Source organism: Callithrix jacchus, chromosome 2 (assembly GCF_049354715.1).
Source record: "Callithrix jacchus isolate 240 chromosome 2, calJac240_pri, whole genome shotgun sequence".
Classification (NCBI taxonomy): Eukaryota; Metazoa; Chordata; class Mammalia; order Primates; family Cebidae; genus Callithrix; species Callithrix jacchus.
The window spans coordinates 195,236,932-195,256,044 of NC_133503.1; the positions used below are offsets into that span (position 1 = coordinate 195,236,932).

The following is a 19,113-nucleotide window of genomic DNA, read 5'->3' on the forward strand; positions in this document are numbered from 1 at the left end:
AGTCAAAAGGAGAAGACTCATACTACCTCAAAGGTGAAAAACAATCAATACCTATTAGTTTGCATTTTCAAATATTAGAAAAGCTTAAGTGAATAGTCAGTAACAATTTAATCCATAAAGTAAGTTCTTTTAAAGGAGTTATAAGACCTGCATATTTCTGAAACAAAAGATCAATTAGCATTACTTAAACAATTTTGTAAGGTTCCTAAAATTAAAAATAAATAAATAAATAGTCTTTCTAAACCAGCCGCTTAAAATCACCTAAAATAACTAAGAATACATTTTTTTCTTTTTTCATCTTCTTTTTCTGAGACAGGCTCTCACTCTGTTACCCAGGCTACAGTACAGTGGCATGAACATGGTTGACTTCAGCCTCAACCTCCCAGACTCAAGCGATTCTCCCACCTCAGCCTCCCAAGTAGCTGGGACCAGAGGCATGAGCCAATTTTTTTGTAGAGACTAGATCTTGCCATGTTGCCCAGGCTGGTCTCGAACTCCTGGGTGCAAACAATCCTCCCACCTCGGCCTCCCAAAGTGCTAGGATTACAGGCATGAGCCATATATATGGCTAAGATTATTTTCTGATCCCAAATCCTTAATAAAATAACATGAGCAAAAGATATACATTTACCTGCCATGGATAAAAAAGTGGAGTCTGATCCAAAGGAACCCTCAGGGGAGCAACGATGACCAGCTCAAACAGGAGCCCCAAAAGGAGAGGGACAACTCCAGCCAACAGCACCGCAACTATCAAAGTCTTCATGATCTATTAGGAAACAGGAGACCATGACATTAAAGAGGGTCTTTCTGACTGAGCCAAACTCTATTTCCATTTTGAGGTTTAAGACCTGATGCCTAACAGAGCAACTACGGTCATCCCTCAGTATCCATGGGGACTGGTTTTAGGACCTTTGCAGATAATAAAATCTGCAGGTGCTCAAGTCTCTTACACAAAAAGCACACAGGTGGCTGGGCTGTTCTTTCTCATAATCCAATTCTCAGGACTAGGTTTCTGTTTGACCAAGAAAAGCCACCAACTAGCCAAGGCCCCTGCTCTAACAGTGGCCCACCCATACACAGGCTGATCTGTGAACCTTGAAGTGGACTGGTACCCGGGGAGGGCTCTGCACAATCCTAACGTAATAAAACTGATCAAACTGGCTCCCTCAAAGAACAACATGGTCCAGTAGAACTTACTGTACTGAGAGAGAGAGTGTGTGTGCATGTGTGTGTGCACGCACACGCATGCTCATGTATTAAAAAAAAACGTACTACTAAGTGATCCAGTAAAAATTTAATATATATATACACTTTAAAAAATACAGATGAGGTTTTGCTTTGTTGCCCAGGCTCGTCTCAAACTCCTGGGCTCAAGCAATCTTCCTACCTCCGCCTCCCAAAGTGCTGGGATTACAGGGATACACCACTGTGTCTGGCCTGTTTTGCTTTTAAACCTCAAATACATCTGAATGTAGGACTTTGAACAAGAATGAACCAGAAAGCCACTATCTTAAAAGAATATTCCTTCTAATTAAAAAAATCAACTATTGAAACAATATAATAAGGAAATAAATGTGTAAAAAAAATTTAAGATGATGACTGGAAAAAATATTCACCATTCTTAACAGACAAGATTAGTCTTTTATTATAAAAACGTACCATGAGAGACCACTCTTTAACCTTCTGGAAGATCACTCTGCGTCCCTGAGGCATCCATGCCACCAGCACCGTCACAGCCCTTATGGTTAGCCAGCAAACATAGAGACCACAAGCAGCTGTGTAGAGCTCATGGATTTTGGCAGTCCCCGTCCAAAATGACATTAACCAACGGCCAGCAAATACTGAAAATAGAAAAGCTGATAAATGAGAATGTGGCTAGGTAAAGAGAATTGTAATCTTCATGTTGTTCTATTAGTATTTTCACATTAGGAAAAAGATACCACATTCAATATATCAATGTTTTCAACAACAACAACAAAAAAATGACAAAAACTACAACATCTGAAGAGTAGACGATCATTTGATGAAATCAACCAAAACAAGTAAGTTAAATGGAGGCATTCGAATACTCCTGGGAAATGCACTCTGATTTGTCATGCCAATTACTTGTTCTTTTAAGTCTAAAAAAGCTTCTGGGAGAATAGATGTTTTTGTTGTTTTTATCACCAAATGAAACTTTTATGAAAATAATATGACAAAAGAGGGGAAATTTCTTCCTTTTGTGATGCCAACACTTTTAATATTTAGGAACAATGCAAATAATTTAGAGTAACTTCCTTCCAATTGGCTCATTCATCAAGACAGAAAACTACACTTACTTTGATAAGGAGTGGGCACAGTAACATTCTAAAGCACAATAATCAAACAATACTATATTAATTTTCTTTAAAAAAAAAAAGAGTATCTGAATACACTGGAATGTGAAAAATGGATCTGAGAGCAGTCTAAGAGAGTGCCTCATACAAAAAGTTGTTAGGAATAAACTCTACAGTGCCCCACAACAATCACTTGAGTACGATCATTTATATAATTTAGTAACTTACTTTACATTGATTACTTCTCAATAGGCTAGAGAGAATAGCAGGACCCACATTTCCAGTGTAATTTTTCCTACTGATTGCCTTCCTAATATGGCACTATAATTTTTGTATTCCTAAAAGGAGCTACAGACCTAACTGAGGCGGGAGGATTGCTTGAACACAATAGTTCAAGGCTGCAGTAAGCTATGATCATACCACTGCCTTCCAGACTGGGGAACAGAGCAAGACTCTGTCAAATAACTACATAAAAAATCTTAATGATGCTATTAGCTGAAGGCCAGGACAAGCTCATACCTGGTAAAGTAAGGCAGATGAGGCTGGCAATCAGTAATGTTATACACATGAAGACAATCAACAGAAATATCTGCAAGGTAAAACATAAACAGTGCATAAATAGTGACCATGTGCTCAATGTATTTTATCAAAGAATCAACATAATCTTCCCATTAAAAAGAAATCACTTGTATCTGTGTTGCCAGGTTTCCTGCAATTCCACATAAATTTTTTATTTTCAGTAAAATTACCTATGATTTAAGCCAGAATGAAAATAAGTATCCATTGTCACATAATCAGATACATCCCACAAGTAAAAGTCAAATAATATGTTTTAATCATAGAGCATAAAAATGAAACATTATAAATTAAAAACATTCACCTTTTAATCAAACAACAGCACTATCCAATTAGAATGTTCTCTGATGACAGAAATGTCTAGATCTGCACTGCTCAGTGTAGTAGCCACTAGGCCACATGTGGCTACTGAGCATTTGATATGTGATTAGTGTGAGTAATGGAATTTTTAATTTTATTTAATTTTAATTAAATTGAAATGTAAATAGCCAGGTAAGCTCGTGCTCCTGTACTAAGAAGTTGGTATGGTGTGGCTGTGTCCCCACCCATATCTCAACTTAAACTGTAATAATCCCCACATGTCAAGGGGAGGGCCAAGTGAAGATAACTGAATCATGGGGCAGTTTCCCACATACTGCTCTCATGGTAATGAATCAGTCTCACCAGATCTGATGGTTTTTATACATGGGAGTCCCCCTGCCCAAGCTCTGTTGCCTGCTGCCATGTAAGATGTGACTTTGCTCATCATTCACCTTCAGCCATGACTGTGAGACCTCCCCAGCCATGTGGATGCTATGAGTCAATTAAACCTCATTCCTTTATAAATTACCCAGTCTCAGGTATTTATTAGCAGTGTGAGAACAGACTAATACGGAAGTACAGAAAAAAAGGGATCACACAGAGAGGAGGAAACCAGTTTCCCTGAGCAGAAGGGCAACAACTGTGGCTTGCCTGCTACCTTACCAGATTCATCTCCACAAGACCAGAAGGCAGGGCTCTGGTGGGAAGCCTGAAAAGGACAGATAGTAAAATCCAGGAGACTCTGAGCCTCCATCATTTCTAACTGCCTGAAAAGTCATTTATTGATTCTGTCTCTAATCTGGCCAGAAAGTAACTCTTGCTCAGAAGGCCTTTCTGTCTCCAGAGAGGTGAAAGAGCTGAGTAAGGACCAGGGGGGAAAAAGGGAGCTGACTATGAGGTCTGCTATTAAGATTAAGAGATAAAGGAAAAGATGACCTTCATGCTTTCCTCAGGGTTATGCAGCAAAGTCCTCTAGAATAAGCCACTGAAGTAGGAACAGAGATACGCCCTTCCAGGGGACAAAGGACCAGAAAAACAATTCAGTGGGTACAGACACTTGCAGAGATGGTGCTCAAGGCACTCGATTATCGGGTTCCTGCCCATCCAAAAGCCTTATCTCCTACCACTCCTCTTGTCCCTCACCTCTTCCAGACCTTATCCCTCACTGCTCCCATGGCCCCTCATTTCTCCTTGTTCCTCACCACTCCTGGACATAGACCTCACCCTCTAAATATATTCAGTTAGGCCACGTGCAGTGGCTTACACCTGTAATCCAGCACTTTAGGAGGCCGAGGCAGGTGGATTGCTTGAAATAAGAATTTGAGAACAGCCTGGGCTACATAGCAAAACCCCGTTTCAACAAAAAATATAAAAATTGGCCAGGTGTAGTGGCATGCACCTGTGGTCCCAGCTAATTGGACAATTCAGGGTAGGAGAATTGCTTGAACCAAGGAAGTTAAGGATACAGTGAACTGTGATCGCAACACTGCACCCCAGCCTGGAAAACAAAGCAAGACCCTGTCTCAAAAACAAAGCAAAACAACACAACTCCCTTATCTGCAATTCCAAGTCTACCATGTCATGTGCCCTAGTCCTGATATATTCCTGGGATCCCCTTCCCACTTCCTTTTTTTCTTACTCTCTGCCCAGCATCTCAATGTTTAAGACAGTTCAGGCATCACCTATTACAGGAAGATTCTTTTGGGCTCATATTAAGAACGAGTGGTTCTTGGCCAGGCGCAGTGGCTCACGCCTGTAATCCCAGCACTTTGGAAGGCTGAGGCGGGTGGATCCCGAGGTCAAGAGATTGAGACCATCCTGGTCAACATGGTGAAACCCCGTCTCTACTAAAAATACTAAAAATACAAAAAATTAGCTGGGCATGATGGCGCGTGCCTGTAATCCCAGCTAGTCAGGAGGCTGAGGCAGAAGAATCGCCTGAACCCAGGAGGCGGAGGTTATGGTGAGCCAAGATTGCGCCATTGCACTCCAGCCTGGATAACAAGAGCGAAACTCTATCTCAAAAAAAAAAAAAAAAAGAACAAGTCTTCTTGATTGAAGGAGTCACAGCACCCATTGTAAACACCCACCATTAGAACCCAAATCCGTCACTGCTTTTCTCATTTCTCTGAGTAGACTGTAAGCTCTTTATGAGCAAAGATCACGTATGTTCTCTATATCCTCATGAACACTGAAAATATCAATCACAGACACTCAAGACATGTTTGCTGAATGATTGAATGGACATATGTCACCCACAGTAATCTACAGAGGTAAAATAACTATTTTTACAAAAATAAATCTGAGGGTGAGAGGTTAAATAACCTGCCCAAGTTTTTAAAATGATCCGACTCACAAGCCTATCTCATTATTAAAGGGCATTTAAAAATAACAGACTTGATATAAATGAAGGATGCCTTTATTGTAATCATATAGCAGTCATCAGCTTACATTTCTGACAAAATTCTGAGTTGCACAAAGACTGATCACTTGCTAGTTAAAGAACATAGAATAGGTACCTTCTTAACCAGTATTGCCTTCAGTTTCCTCAGCTATAAACATGAAATTATTGCCTATACTTTGCAGTATTTGGGTAGAGATTAAATGAGACAACATCAAAATGCCTATTCTAGTTCCTGACACATTGTTGAACTGTATCAATAAATAACATTAGTTTCTCATTTACTCTAGTCTTTTCCATTTAAATAGGGAGGAAGAGCCCAGGGAATCCCAACTCTGCATCTCTAAAGTGTAATAAACTTACCTGATCATTTACATTATATAATGAGGGTAATAAAATGTGGAACATGTCTACACAGAGGACTGGATGCTAACAGCACCAATTCTCAACAGCAATTTGAAAAAAAAAAAAATCTCTCTATCTGATTAAGTCTGCATAGTACCTACCCTGAGTGGAAAATTTAAAGGTCGGCGGTAAGGCTGAAAGCCAACAGGCCCTCCCTGCTGGAGTATGGCTTGATGGGCTGCATGCAGGCCTTCCCCCACCACAGGAATAGCGTTGTTATTTCGAGCATGTTGATTATTGTTGACTTGTTGATTTGCACTGTTCTCATTTTCTTCCTGGTCTCCCAATAAGTAAGAATGAAGATCCCTGTGCAAAAATTACATCAGCAACAAGTCTCATTTCAAGTCAAAATAAAATGGCAGACATGACACTCATTTTCTTCATATTTACTAGTAAGGATAGAAAATATACAGTGTAGAATCTGTACACTATATTATTACCACATCTTGGTCTAAATGTTCAAACCTGCTTTAAATGAAACCTTTCTAAATTTAATGTTAATTAACTTGTGGAATACTCCATAACCCCTAAATTCAACCTATTTTATGTTTTCTTCAGCCAGTATCTAAGAAGAAATCAGTAACTGAAAGAAAAAAGTACAACATAGAAAATACTTACAAGTACACTTGTAAGCACAAGGTGTTAAGTACATACTTAGAATGTATATTGTTAAGGATCTACAGGAGGAAAAGAAAAATTTCTTCTCTACAGATGACTACTGCAACATGTAACTACAAGCTATAAATCTGTAAAACCTCCAAGCTATAAATCAGTTAAGACAAAAATGAGACTGGGAGAGAAAGCAGTTAAAGAAGGACAGATCTGTTTGATCAAATATAACCAAATCTGTACTTCATCTTTAAGATACCTACAAGATGCCAAATATTTTAAGATTCAACTTTTAAATAGAGCATATAAAGCTTGAAAAAAAAATAAATGCAACATGTTCACTGAAAGACTGAGCAATCAAATCTGAGAAGAACCCACTTACCGGGTTATGAACACTAAATAAAGGTAAGTTAGTTGGTTTACATAAAGGTAAATTGGTTTGTTTTTAATGCGCTTTAAAAAAAAAAAAAAAAAAAGCTTACTCCATGAAAGCCAGTCCAGCAGCAAATCTCTGTAAGAGGGCAAAAACAGGCATACATTCTCCATGAAAGGATGGACAATGATAAGCAAAAAAAATTGTATTTAGAAGTATTGTATCACTTGCAGATATTACTAAATTGTCTCTTATTAAAACTAATTTTTCTTGAGTGGGCCATGGAATATACTTTTTCCAGAAAGGTTATTCAGTATTCACAAATGGCATGCATGTACAAGGAGTCAGCTGCCCATACTCACAGCAAGTATCCAGCAGTCATGGTCCATGCTCGCACCAGCCCCTTCAGCCACTGCCTCGTGTGCCCCTGTTCAAGTAATGCTGGTAAGACAACCTGAAGCAGAAGCAGCTCGAGAGACAGTTCACTCACCGGAGCATCACTGAAAGAGCCAGGATTTATAAGTGAATTGTATTTTGCATATGACTATATTACATTAAAATATTTAATGGGATTACAACAAAACTCCTTAAGAGTCTAATAAACTTACTGTCTTTATCACCTCTTTCTCTCTGTAACTCAGTGAGGCTTTCCCTGCAAACACCACCAAAACACTTCTGATAAGGGTCATCAATGACCTTCATTTTGCTAAATAGATGATTAGGTCTTGGTTCTCTCTTCATTTGCTATATCAGTAGCAGGTTACACAAAAGGTCACTCCTTCCTTTTATACTTCATATCCAAACAGCTAAAGAATCCTTTTGACTGTACCGGAACAATATCCTAAAAATTTCTCATGGCCTCCACTGCTACCTCCCCTTCATCTCTGCCACCCTCACCGCTCACCAAAATCACTGCATTATCCTCCCAGCTGGCTTACCACTTCTGCCCTAGCCACTCCAACCCAGTTTCCTCTCATCACAGCAGTCAGAATGATCCTCTTTAAACCAAAGTTAGATCACTCCTTTGCTCAAAGCTTTCCAAGAGCTCCTCAACTCACTCAAGTACAAGCCAAAGTGCTTATAATGGCCTAGAAGGCTCTCTACAAGGTGGCTCTCCATGACCTCTCTGGCTTCAGGGCCAATTACTTTGTCTTCCTCCTCCTATTGCACACAAACTGGCCTCCCGGCTGGTCCTCAAACCGACCTGGGCGCCACTGCACCTACTTTCTGCAAGGATATTCTGCCTTCAGGGATCCACTTGGCTCACTCTCTCATCACCTCCTTCAGGGCTTTCCTCAACTGCCGCCCCCTCAGGTCTTTATCAGTCACTCTTCCTAAACTGTAACCTCATCCTGCCCACTCTCTATCCCCTTTTCCAACTTTAATTTTCCCTCATAGCACTTATGACCACTTGGCATCACTGTATATTTCATCTATTTTCATGTCTATCTCCAGCATTAAAGTGTAAGCTCTATTAGAGTAGGATTTGTTCTTGATTCTGTTTTGTTCACTGTTACATACCTAGTACTCTGAAAAGTAACCCGCATATTGGGCTCTCGATTTTGTTTAATGGATGAATGAACTAAATATTGCTATGGCACTAACACTATGCTAATCTTCTAGGTATAACTGATCACCACAATGAGTTTGCCCCAACAACATATAAAGCTCAACTCGTGTGTGTTTCCTGGTTCTGATTATGACTTGGACCCTTCAAATCCATAAAAATCCTAAGTGTAGAAAAATAGTTTTATTACAAAAGAGTAACGATTTTAAAAGTCATAAACTGATGCTTCAGTTTAAACTACTTACTGGCATTTTTTCTGCCATATTAAACAATCAGGATATAAATAGTTCCCAATTCTAATTTAGTAAAATACAAATTTGAGATTTTACGGTGTGTACAATAAACCTTTTGTTTTTGACCAATCATGTTCCCATGCAAAGCATTAAGATCCAAATAAGAGGCTAGGTGCAGCGTCTCACACCTGTAATCCCAGCACTTTGGGCGACCAAAGTAGAAGGACTGCTTGAAGCCAGGAATTCAAGACCAGCCTGGTCTTGAATAGTCATAACCCGTCTCCACACACAAAATATTTTTAATTAAAAAAAAAAGAGAAAAAGACCTAAATAAGATATGATTTCTGCCATCTTGGATAAAACAATAAATACTTACAAAGTAATGGAACAAATGCTATAAAAAAAGATAAATATTGCAACACTGAAGAGAATTTTTTTTTGAGACGGAGTTTTGCTCTTGTTGCCTAGGATGGAGTGCAACGGCACAATCTCAGCTCACCGCAACTTCTGCCTCTCCAGCTCAAGCAATTCTCCTGCCTGAGCCTCCCTAGTAGTTGGGATAACAGGCATGCGCCACCACACCCAGCCAATTTTGTATTTTTAGTAGAGATGGGGTTTCACCATGTTGGCCAGGCTGGTCTCAAACTCCCAACCTCAGGTGATCCGCCCACCTCAGCCTCCCAAAGTGCTGGGATTATGAGCATGAGCCACCCGGCCTGGCCTGAAGACAATTTTACAGTAGTAACGATGGCCAGGCACGGTGGCTCATGCCTGCAATCCCAGTACTTTGGGCGGCTGAGTAGGCAGAGAGTTCAAACTCAGAAGTTCAAGACCAGCCTGGGCCACATGGTCAAACCTGTTCTCCACAAAAAATACAAAAATGAGCCAGGTGTGGTGGCTTGCACCTGGTAGTCTCAGCTACTCGGGATGCTGAAGTGGGAGGATCACTTGATTTGAGGCTGCGGTGAGCCTGATCACAACACTGCACTCTAGCCTGAGTGACAAAGCGAGAATCTTTCTCATAAAAAATAAAATAAAATTTAAAACCTTAATGTAGATTTTAAAAAAATATCAAATGCTTGCCAGTCAAATGTGGACAGGAACATTATTGTAAACAGAGAGAAAAAGGCAAAGAACAGCTAAGTAAATCAGGGGAGCCTCGATGGTAGTATAGCACAATTAAAAGAATTCAAGTCAGTCAATGCTGAGACAAGATACTGAAAAAGCAACGAGATTATGCCAAGCCTTGCATCTCATTCTAAACAGTGTAGATATCACATATATTACAGAGGAAATGCTGACAACTTTTAAACAGAGGACTAAAATAATCAAAGTTTTAGAAAATCTAAAAGCAGAGGTGTCGAGGATGAATGGAGAACAAGAGGAAGGCCTAAAATAAGTTAGTAAGTGGTGAATCGAGTTGAATTAGTAACAGATCTTAAAAAATTAGAATTGACAATACTTTAAAGACTGATTAGAAGTAAACTTGAAGTTGGGGAGAGACAGCATGGGGAGAAATGCCAGATATAGGTGATGGGGAGGAAGGCAGCAAATCACACTGCCATGTGTGTACCTATGCAACAATCTTGCATGTTCTTCACATGTACCCCAAAACCTAAAATGCAATAAAAAAAATAATAATAATAACAAAAGCAAAAAAACTACAGATTCCAAGACAAAGTGGCTTAGGTATTTGATATGGAGCGGGGGATGGTGGGGGAGGGGAAGGCAGAGAAAAATAGCAAAGCAACATTTACTTTGGAGTTTGAAGAAACTGTTGGATCTTGCTTTCAATATGTTAAGGGTGTGACTTCTGAATGTGTAACAACACCTCTCAATAAATCTGTGTACTAATTAAAAAAAAAGAACATAGTACATACTACTTGTGTAGCTAACAAACAAGTATATAAACAAATAAAAGAGCAAATATAAAAAAACAAAAATATGCAAACTTGAGGAAGTAATCTAATTTGCCTGCAGTTGGGATAATGACTGTGGAGATAATATAAATCCCTAAAGAAAGAGCATACAGGATGAGTGTTAGAGATTAGGTTTCCGGATGACTTAAGTTTTCTTGTTTTCTGGGGTTTTCTTTGACAGAGTTTCACTCTTGTAACCCAGGCTGGAGTGCAATGGTGAGATCTCAGCTCACCACCACATCTGCCTCCCAGGTCCATGCAATTCCCCTGCTTCAGCCTCCCAAACAGTTGGAATTACAGGCATGCGCCACCACGTCCAGCTAATTTTTTTTTTGGTATTTTTAGCAGAGACAGGGTTTCTCCATGTTGGTCAGGCTGGTCTCATACTCCTGACCTCAGGTGATCTGCCCACCTTGGCCTCCCAAAGTGCTGGGATTACAGGTGTGAGTCACGGCACCCTGCCTGTACTTAGGTTTTTAAAGCAGAAAATATTTTCCATCCACACGCATTGTACCCTATTTTTAATCCATAATTAAATGTGCAACTTTGGCTTCATTCCTTATAATGTGTTTCAAAATAAAGAGGATGCTACTAATACACTCTCATTAGGTATGGTAAAACATTTCAATGCTGTGTAAATGCATACTTTATGTGTAGAAAAAAAGTCTTTCTTTAGAAAACTACTAATGTTTATATGATCTAGATAGAATAAGGCAAAATTTATGTAAAGTGGAAAAGTTCCAGAAATTTTTTTTAAAAATTTAATTTTGGGCCAGGCACGGTGGCTCAAACCTGTAATCCCAGCACTTTGGGAGGCTGAGGCGGTTGGATCACGAGGTCAAGAGATCGAGACCATCCTGGTCAACATGGTGAAACCCCATCTCTACTAAAAATACAAAAAAATTAGCTGGGCGTGGTGGCATGTGCCTGTAATCCCAGCTAGTCAGGAGGCTGAGGCAGGAGAATTGCCTGAACCCAGGAGGCGAAGGTTGCGGTGAGCCGAGATTGCACCATTGTACTCCAGCCTGGGTAACAAGAGCGAAACTCTGTCTCAAAAAAAAAAAATTTAATTTTAAAAACAACAAAAATAAAGGTAGAATAAGGCAAAATTTAACTGTCAGATGATTTCCAGTACACATAAGAAATGTTTTAAATGTTTACTGTAATCTGAATATCAAATCCCTAACAGACATAAATTAGTAAAGGTATTCTGATTTTTTAAAACTTACCTGTAGAGCATGACATTATATGGAAGAAAATTAGGCAGCAGACTCTTAATTATACGTATAGGAAGCCAAAGCATCAGGAGGACAATGGAGCCAAAGACAATCTGCAGAAGGAAACAGGATATGACACCACTGTAAGAGTCAATCACTTCTGTGAGAGACAGGCAGACTTCTGAGCATACTGAAGGAATATGCAGTCCAGGCCTGTAATTATTCAAAGACCAAGTGGTTCCCACTTTACACATTATCCTTGAGTTGCTTCATATAAAAATGTTTTCCTAAGATGGCTGCCCCTCTCCTTTTAAGGACCTACCATCTTGGACACAAATGCTAAAACGGAAGCCACAAAGGGTAAGCGCCACATGCTAACTAAGGAATGAGCTAGAAACTTAAAATGAAGGAGAAATGCCTGCAACTTAATAAATCACTTGTAACCAGCTAAGAAATGGCCCCATGTTAATGGCTACAAAAGCTTTCAAAGAACACAATGTTACTTTTAGAATTTTATTTTAGAAAAACTTAGAGCCAAGCATGGTGGCGCACACCTGTAATCCCAGCACTTTGGGAGGCTAAGGCAGGTGGATCACAAGGTCAAGAGTTCGAGACCAGCCTGGCCAACATAGTGAAACCCTGTCTCTACTAAAAATACAAAAAAATTAGCTGAGTGTGGTGACGGGCACCTGTAATCCCAGCCACTTGGGAGGCTGAGGAAGGAGAATCGCTTGAACCCAGGCAGCAGAGGTCACAGTGAGCCAAGATCGTACCACTGCACTTTAGCCTGGGCAGCAACAGAGCGAAACTCCATCTAAAAAAGAAAAAAGAAAAAGAAAAACTCAGATTTAACTAAGTAATTTCTTCTTCCGGGTGGGGAAACTTTGATATGCTTCTGTTAAGAGTTTAATTTACAAGTCAGTAGGAAGTCTCCATTGCTTCAATGCAAATTAAATGTAATTCAGACAACCGTAATTTAGCAACCAATCATACCAGTGGTCCCCAACCTTTTTGGCACCAAGGATTGGTTTCATAGAAGACAGTTTTTCCATGGGGTTTCGAGATGAAACTGTTCTGTTTCAGATCATCAGGCAGTAGATTCTCATAACGAGCACACAACCTGATCCCTCACACTCGCAGTTCCCAACAGGGTTCACAGTCCTGTGAGAATCTAATGCAAAGGCTGATCTGACCTGCTGGCCCGCTGCTCACCTCCTGCTGTGTGGCTGTTTCCTAACAGGGCATGGACCAGTACCCGGCCAAAACACGGGGGCTGGGAACCCTTGAATTATACTACTATAGAACAAGAAAGCATCGTCCTTTCAGTAAATATATTTTTACTCACTTGTATTAACAAAGTAACCAACAGCTACTTGACAACTGAATACCGTAGGCTTAAAGAAATATATTATTCAATATACCCTAGGAGCTCTCTTGAGAAACGGAAAAAAAAAAAAAATCACTAAAGAAAGCTACAGGGTAGCACACTTTTTATTCAAAACACAATGGAAACATCGTACCACTGACAAAATAAATCTTCGGAGATGCCTATATATTGGCAAATGGATCATTTCCTGTACTGGATTGAAATCTGGATCGTTCAAATTCCTTAGAAACCATAGGACACCAGGTCGAAGTACCTGCAAATACATTTTAAATACTATAAATATTCACCAATGTATTCAAATTCTATATACAAGCTAAAACATTAACAGAAAGATAAGCACTTAAAATTATTCTGGTATCTAAAATGGGCCCCAGAAAGTGTATATGGTATTCCTAGGAAAAAAAATTCCTGAACCAGAATCTTCATGAAAAATACCATGTCTGATGATGTCCTTTGACATCATTCATTGAAAAAAAAAAAAAAAAAAACAGTGCCCAATGTGTCAAGAAATATAGACCTCTGAGATGAAAAATAAATGACTACAACCATTACTATAGTAAAAGGGTTATGCTGCAATTTACAAACGTCCTAAATAGAAGATCTGATTTCAGTCTTACACTTCCACAGAGGGATTAATTTTTAAAAACCCTACAACCTCCGAATCTTCATTTTACTATCTATACCTTCTCCCTGTGAATGAAAAGGTCCTCCTTTACTCCATGTGGGTACTAGTCTGGGTACTAGTCCTACATGGTCTAAGCTCACTGAACTATCGTCTGTAACACATCTAATGTGCCCAAACTTCTCCATTTTTTGTTTTTTTAGAGACAGGGTCTCGCTATGTTGCCCAGACTGGAGTGCAGTGGTTATTCACAGTTGCGATCTCACTACTGATCGGCACGGGAGTTTTGTCCTGCTCCATTTCACCCCTCCTTGGTGTTCTCCATCTTCTAAACAAGGGAGTTACAATACATTATTTCTAAGGTTCTGCCTAAGTTCCAAATTTTATATCAACAAAGACCATCACATTGATAAAATGAAAAAAAACATTATAAAACATTTTATTCACTTAATGAAGTAATTTGGAGTTCACATATTTAAGAAACATTTTTAAGAAACATGTTTCTGCAGTTGCTTTAGTTCTCAATCATTTCTTTCTTTCTTTTTTTAAATTGACAGGGTCTCGCTATGTTGCCCAGGTGGGAGTGCAGTGGCTATTCACAGGTGTGATCAGCACGGGAGTTTTGACCTGCTCCGTTTCTGACCTGGGCCGGTTCACCCCTCCTTAGGCAACCTGGTGGTCCCCGGCTCCTGGGAGGGCACCATATTGATGCCGAACTTAGTGTGGACACCCAGTCGGCATAATGCACTACAGCCCAGAACTCCTGGACCCAAGCAATCCTCCCACCTTGGCCTCCTGAATGGCTGGGACTACAGGTACGTGTCACAGCACTCATTTGTTTCAAAGAAAGTGAAAGCTTCAGTTACTAAGAGAATTTACTGAACATACTGTATGATTCAGGAGAATGCTTTGGCCCCTGAACCCTCTTCCTCTTCCTCAAATCTTGCAAAGAGCAAAGCACACAAGGAGCAGCATTGAGCCTTTATGCTTTTGCGTTCCATTCCCACTAGAATTGTCAACCTTCTCCTCCACACCCTGTACATCTTCATCAACATTGAGGAATTGTGCCTTTGTTTCTCACTGATATCCCAGAAGACAGTATAGTGTCTGGCACACAGTGAACATTCAGTATTTGGGGAATGACTGAGCTTGAGATATACACTAATCAAATATTCATCTGCTTTCATCATCTTCAAATCAGTAAGAACCAGATTCCAAAAATAGGATTAATAAAGGTATCAGGCCAGGTGCAGTGACTCACACCTGTAATCCCAGCACTTTGGGTGGCCGAGGTGGGCGGATCATTTGAGGTCAGCAGTTCAAGACCAGCCTGGCCACATGGTGAAACCCTGTCTCTACTAAAAATACAAAAATTAGCTGGGCATGGTGGCGGGTGCCTGTAGTTCCAGCTACTTGGGAGGCTGAGGCAGGAGAATCACTTGAACTCAGAAGGCGGGGGTTGCAGTAAGCTGAGATCATGGCACTGCATTCCAGCCTGGACAAAAGAGGAAGACTCAGTATCAAAAATAAATTAATTAGTTAAATAAATAAAGGTACCCATCAGGCCAGTGAATTGGAATCATAAAAAATCCTCTATAATTCTATACTTAAGGTACCTAAATCAAAACCATTTTAAATGTTCGATTCTGCAAAGCCATATCCTTTCGGTTACTTCCAGCATTACATTTCCTTGAAGTCTGAGACACATTCACATCATACAGAATTATAAGAGTCTGTATTAGAGGATGGCTAAAATATATATGAAGTAGAATAAAATGAGTACTCTTACTTTTTTCCTCAGTTGAATCATTTTTACAACTCAGAAAGATTAAAACTTGCCGATTATGAAGACAACTGAAACCGTTTAAAGCAATCAAGTCAAAGTCCCCTATAAGTTATTCCCTTTCAGAATAAAATACTAGAGAATATAATTTAGTTAGGAAATCATCATAGCCTTTGAGACATGACTGGCAGTAAAAGCAAAAGTCCTTTTGATAAATGTATGGCATCAGCACTTCCCTGTAGACTTACCTCTCTCAGTAATAGAATGAAGGAGGCAAAGTAGAAGACATACACCATTCCCACTAGCCAATGCAGAAACATGGTAGTACCTGGAGCAGACTGAAAGCTCAGTTCTCGATCTTTCAGAGTGGCATCAAACATTTCCTGAGCCAAGAGAGGACAGGTAAGAAATGTGTGCCCCCTACATTTGCAAAGTTAACATTTCCATCTTCTAGGAAATAAATAATCAATATGTATGCGAGGAATGATTTCTAGAAATGCAATTTATTTATGTCATTTCATGGTGTCCTAGACCTATATACAAGATTGGCTACTGCCTCAGATATAAAGAATGATAACCAATTGGTAAAAGCTTTATTAATGTTGATTCTATTAAAGAGTTATTTTTGATGAAGGTAAAACCTTCTTTTCTTGGTTACAGGTCTGCATTTTTAAGTTTTAGAAGTAAGGTATGGGAGGGTAAATGTTATCTCAGAACCAAAGGCAGCTTTTCTACACATAAAATATTTTTGAAAAAATCAAAAACTGATTATCTCTAACAGCAATTAAAGAGTAATCAAGACTGAGCATCTTAGTTAAACCAAATGATTAGAGTGGAATTTATTACTACAAAGATAGTTTCCTTATCAAATTATTCTCTATGTATATAATATCTTAGCATTATCTATAAAAATTTGAGAGTGCAAACTGGGTAATAAAATTCTCCACTAGTTATTAGAAAGATTCCAGCCAAAATATCATGACATCAAAAATTTGCAAAAAGCCTCAAAAAACTCAGGTACTCTAGAAAAATTAACATTAAGATCCTATACTAATACACTTGCCAAAAGAATAAGCAAATTATCAAATATTTACTTTCCTTTAAAAAGAACCTACACTGAAGACTTCCTTTTCTGAAGCTTTGAAATTATGCTATTATACAGTAATGAATACTCAACTTACCAAGGAACAGATATCCAGCCACCAACCACAAATGAGAGGGAAGACTCCAATTTCTACCACCACTAACAAAGAGACCTTAAGTGAAAATAAAGGTCATCAGTATCACCCAAGTGTAGGAGAAATCATTTCCAATCTTAAGTTATAACAGGAATTACCTTAACAACAATATAGCAGACTCCTAGTAAGCGACGAGACCTATGAAATTTCACAAGAGTTGCCAAGCCCTACAGCATCTAGTTAAGGAAAAATTCAGTAAAGGTACAATGAAACAGGCAACTACTTAGTATTTTTTGACAGAATTAATTTATTACACATTTTGTCTACACTGACCCTTACTGCAAATACCTACAACTTTCACTAAGAGAACAAGCAGAGAGACAAGTTTCACCATTAATGAAGAGTTCTTTGGTATGAATGAGATTACTGAACACCCAAGTTGGTTCATTAAAGGATACATGACAAATTATCAGTGTTATTGCTAGAAGTATATACCCAACTATGGTGGTGATTAGGCCTTCAAAATGAGATGCTTGGACCTGTAAATAAGAAAAAAGTAAATAAAATTTAATTTTACCACATGTTTTACACCCCAGTTTTCCCATATTAAACAATCCAAATGAATAAAAGTGAACTGTCTAGACAATTAGTAACTAGAAAACAACTGTAAAATCCCCTTTGGATGACATCTCTGAAAACCAGATTCTCTCACTGTTACATACTGCTAACAAATGAAGAAAAAATAACACTTTACCCAAGGAGACAAAATAAGAGTAGAGTGAATTAAATTTTACAAAAACAAGAGCACTGTAATACATCAGCCTGCCCTTTATTCTCACTCTAAAGCAGATTTGCTAAAGACTAAGCACTGAAAGCAGGAGCATACTGCCAGCTTGCTAATATCCTAGCCACCTCATTTCCTACCACTAGAAATAACTGTTCAAGTTTCCCTTGCTCTGCAAATCTGTTTCATTCTCAAATTACAGACAGCAAGAATTCTGAAAGTAACAATGCCTATTGGTATTTTTTGGTTCCCAAGTTTTAGATAGCAAGTGGCAATAGCTTGGAAAGTCAAAATTTTTCAAAACACTTATCTGAACCTTTTAAGTTCTTGCATTCAACTAGTGATAATCAGAGGTGTACTAAATATTAGAACACTTCAGAATGTGATCTCTGGTCTAATATGTACAAACTGAGCAGATGATGCCAGATAGTCAACTCTTCCTTAAAAGACTGAATTATTCTAGGGCCTCAAGAGAAGTAATAATCCTTCCAAAATTTATTTACCTCTGAAAAATAATAATAAAATGTCAAAACTAAAGCACTCTAGAAAACACTATAACCCGTCGTTCCAATAGTCTACCCTTTTAAAATGGACTGATCTATTGGTACTTTTCTAAATTCAGCAGGGGGCACCTGGGGAAAGGGAAAGAAGAGAACATAGAAGTTCATGAGATGAATGGAAAACCAGCTGGCCGAAAACTTTTACACAGTATGCCTTAGGCCCACCCAGCTGAATGGATTTCAGAGCACATTTTCATTAGTTAGCAACATGACCACTATCTCTTGAGCCACTGTTATTTAAAAAAAAAAAAAAGAAGAAGACAGTATTGGCTAACTACTCCCTTGCATCATGCCCCTTGAGAAATGAAGTAACTCTTTAGAATACTATTTGATTAGTTGATTAATAAATAATCAAATTTGGGAGTAATGAATGAAAGTAAGTTTGTAAAAGTATTATACTCACGTGTTCTTCAAATCCCAAACCAACAAGGGAGAAATGACCAATATGGTAAGGGCAAAATGCTAAAAGGGGGGGAAAATTCAACAAAAACGTCAACATCAAAACAATGAACACTCCTACCACAATCCCCCACTAAAAGGAATGAGGGCTTCTTGGGGAAATGAAAGACTCCAGAACTAGGCTAAAAATATACTGCCTAGGACATTCTCTGTAACTAGAGAACAACGAAGTTATTAAGGTCTAATCGGGCCATGTCAAAACAACACAGAAACCACTGTGAAAACAGGCCAGAGAGGATAATATGAGCATCAGAAAGAATAACGACCAAAACTGATGGAAAAGCATTGAACATATACAAATCCACGAGCTTATGATGCTCAAAAAAGGAAAAGCCCACAATAATAATAATCACGAAAAGAGAAAAACCAGTATCAAAGAAAACACTTTCATGTTTTGGAAACACTTAGCACACCAATGGGAGTTA

General features: G+C 38.8%; 1 protein-coding gene across 2 annotated transcripts in view; it reads right to left on the reverse strand.

Annotated features, from left to right (window-relative positions):
- The window catches only part of MARCHF6 (membrane associated ring-CH-type finger 6), an 82,084-nt gene that overhangs the window by 19,722 nt on the left and 43,249 nt on the right, over positions 1–19,113 (reverse strand). For both annotated transcript variants that reach the window (XM_002745119.6, XM_054252330.2), the window contains exons 11-22: positions 18,633–18,691; positions 17,344–17,424; positions 17,044–17,112; positions 16,889–16,963; positions 15,956–16,090; positions 13,436–13,555; positions 11,928–12,028; positions 7,342–7,479; positions 6,099–6,303; positions 2,835–2,904; positions 1,660–1,841; positions 632–766 (exon numbers count right to left, since the gene is read on the reverse strand). In XM_002745119.6, coding sequence (XP_002745165.1) covers positions 632–766; positions 1,660–1,841; positions 2,835–2,904; positions 6,099–6,303; positions 7,342–7,479; positions 11,928–12,028; positions 13,436–13,555; positions 15,956–16,090; positions 16,889–16,963; positions 17,044–17,112; positions 17,344–17,424; positions 18,633–18,691 — 1,370 coding nt within the window. The remainder of the gene's footprint in view (positions 1–631; positions 767–1,659; positions 1,842–2,834; positions 2,905–6,098; positions 6,304–7,341; positions 7,480–11,927; positions 12,029–13,435; positions 13,556–15,955; positions 16,091–16,888; positions 16,964–17,043; positions 17,113–17,343; positions 17,425–18,632; positions 18,692–19,113) is intronic.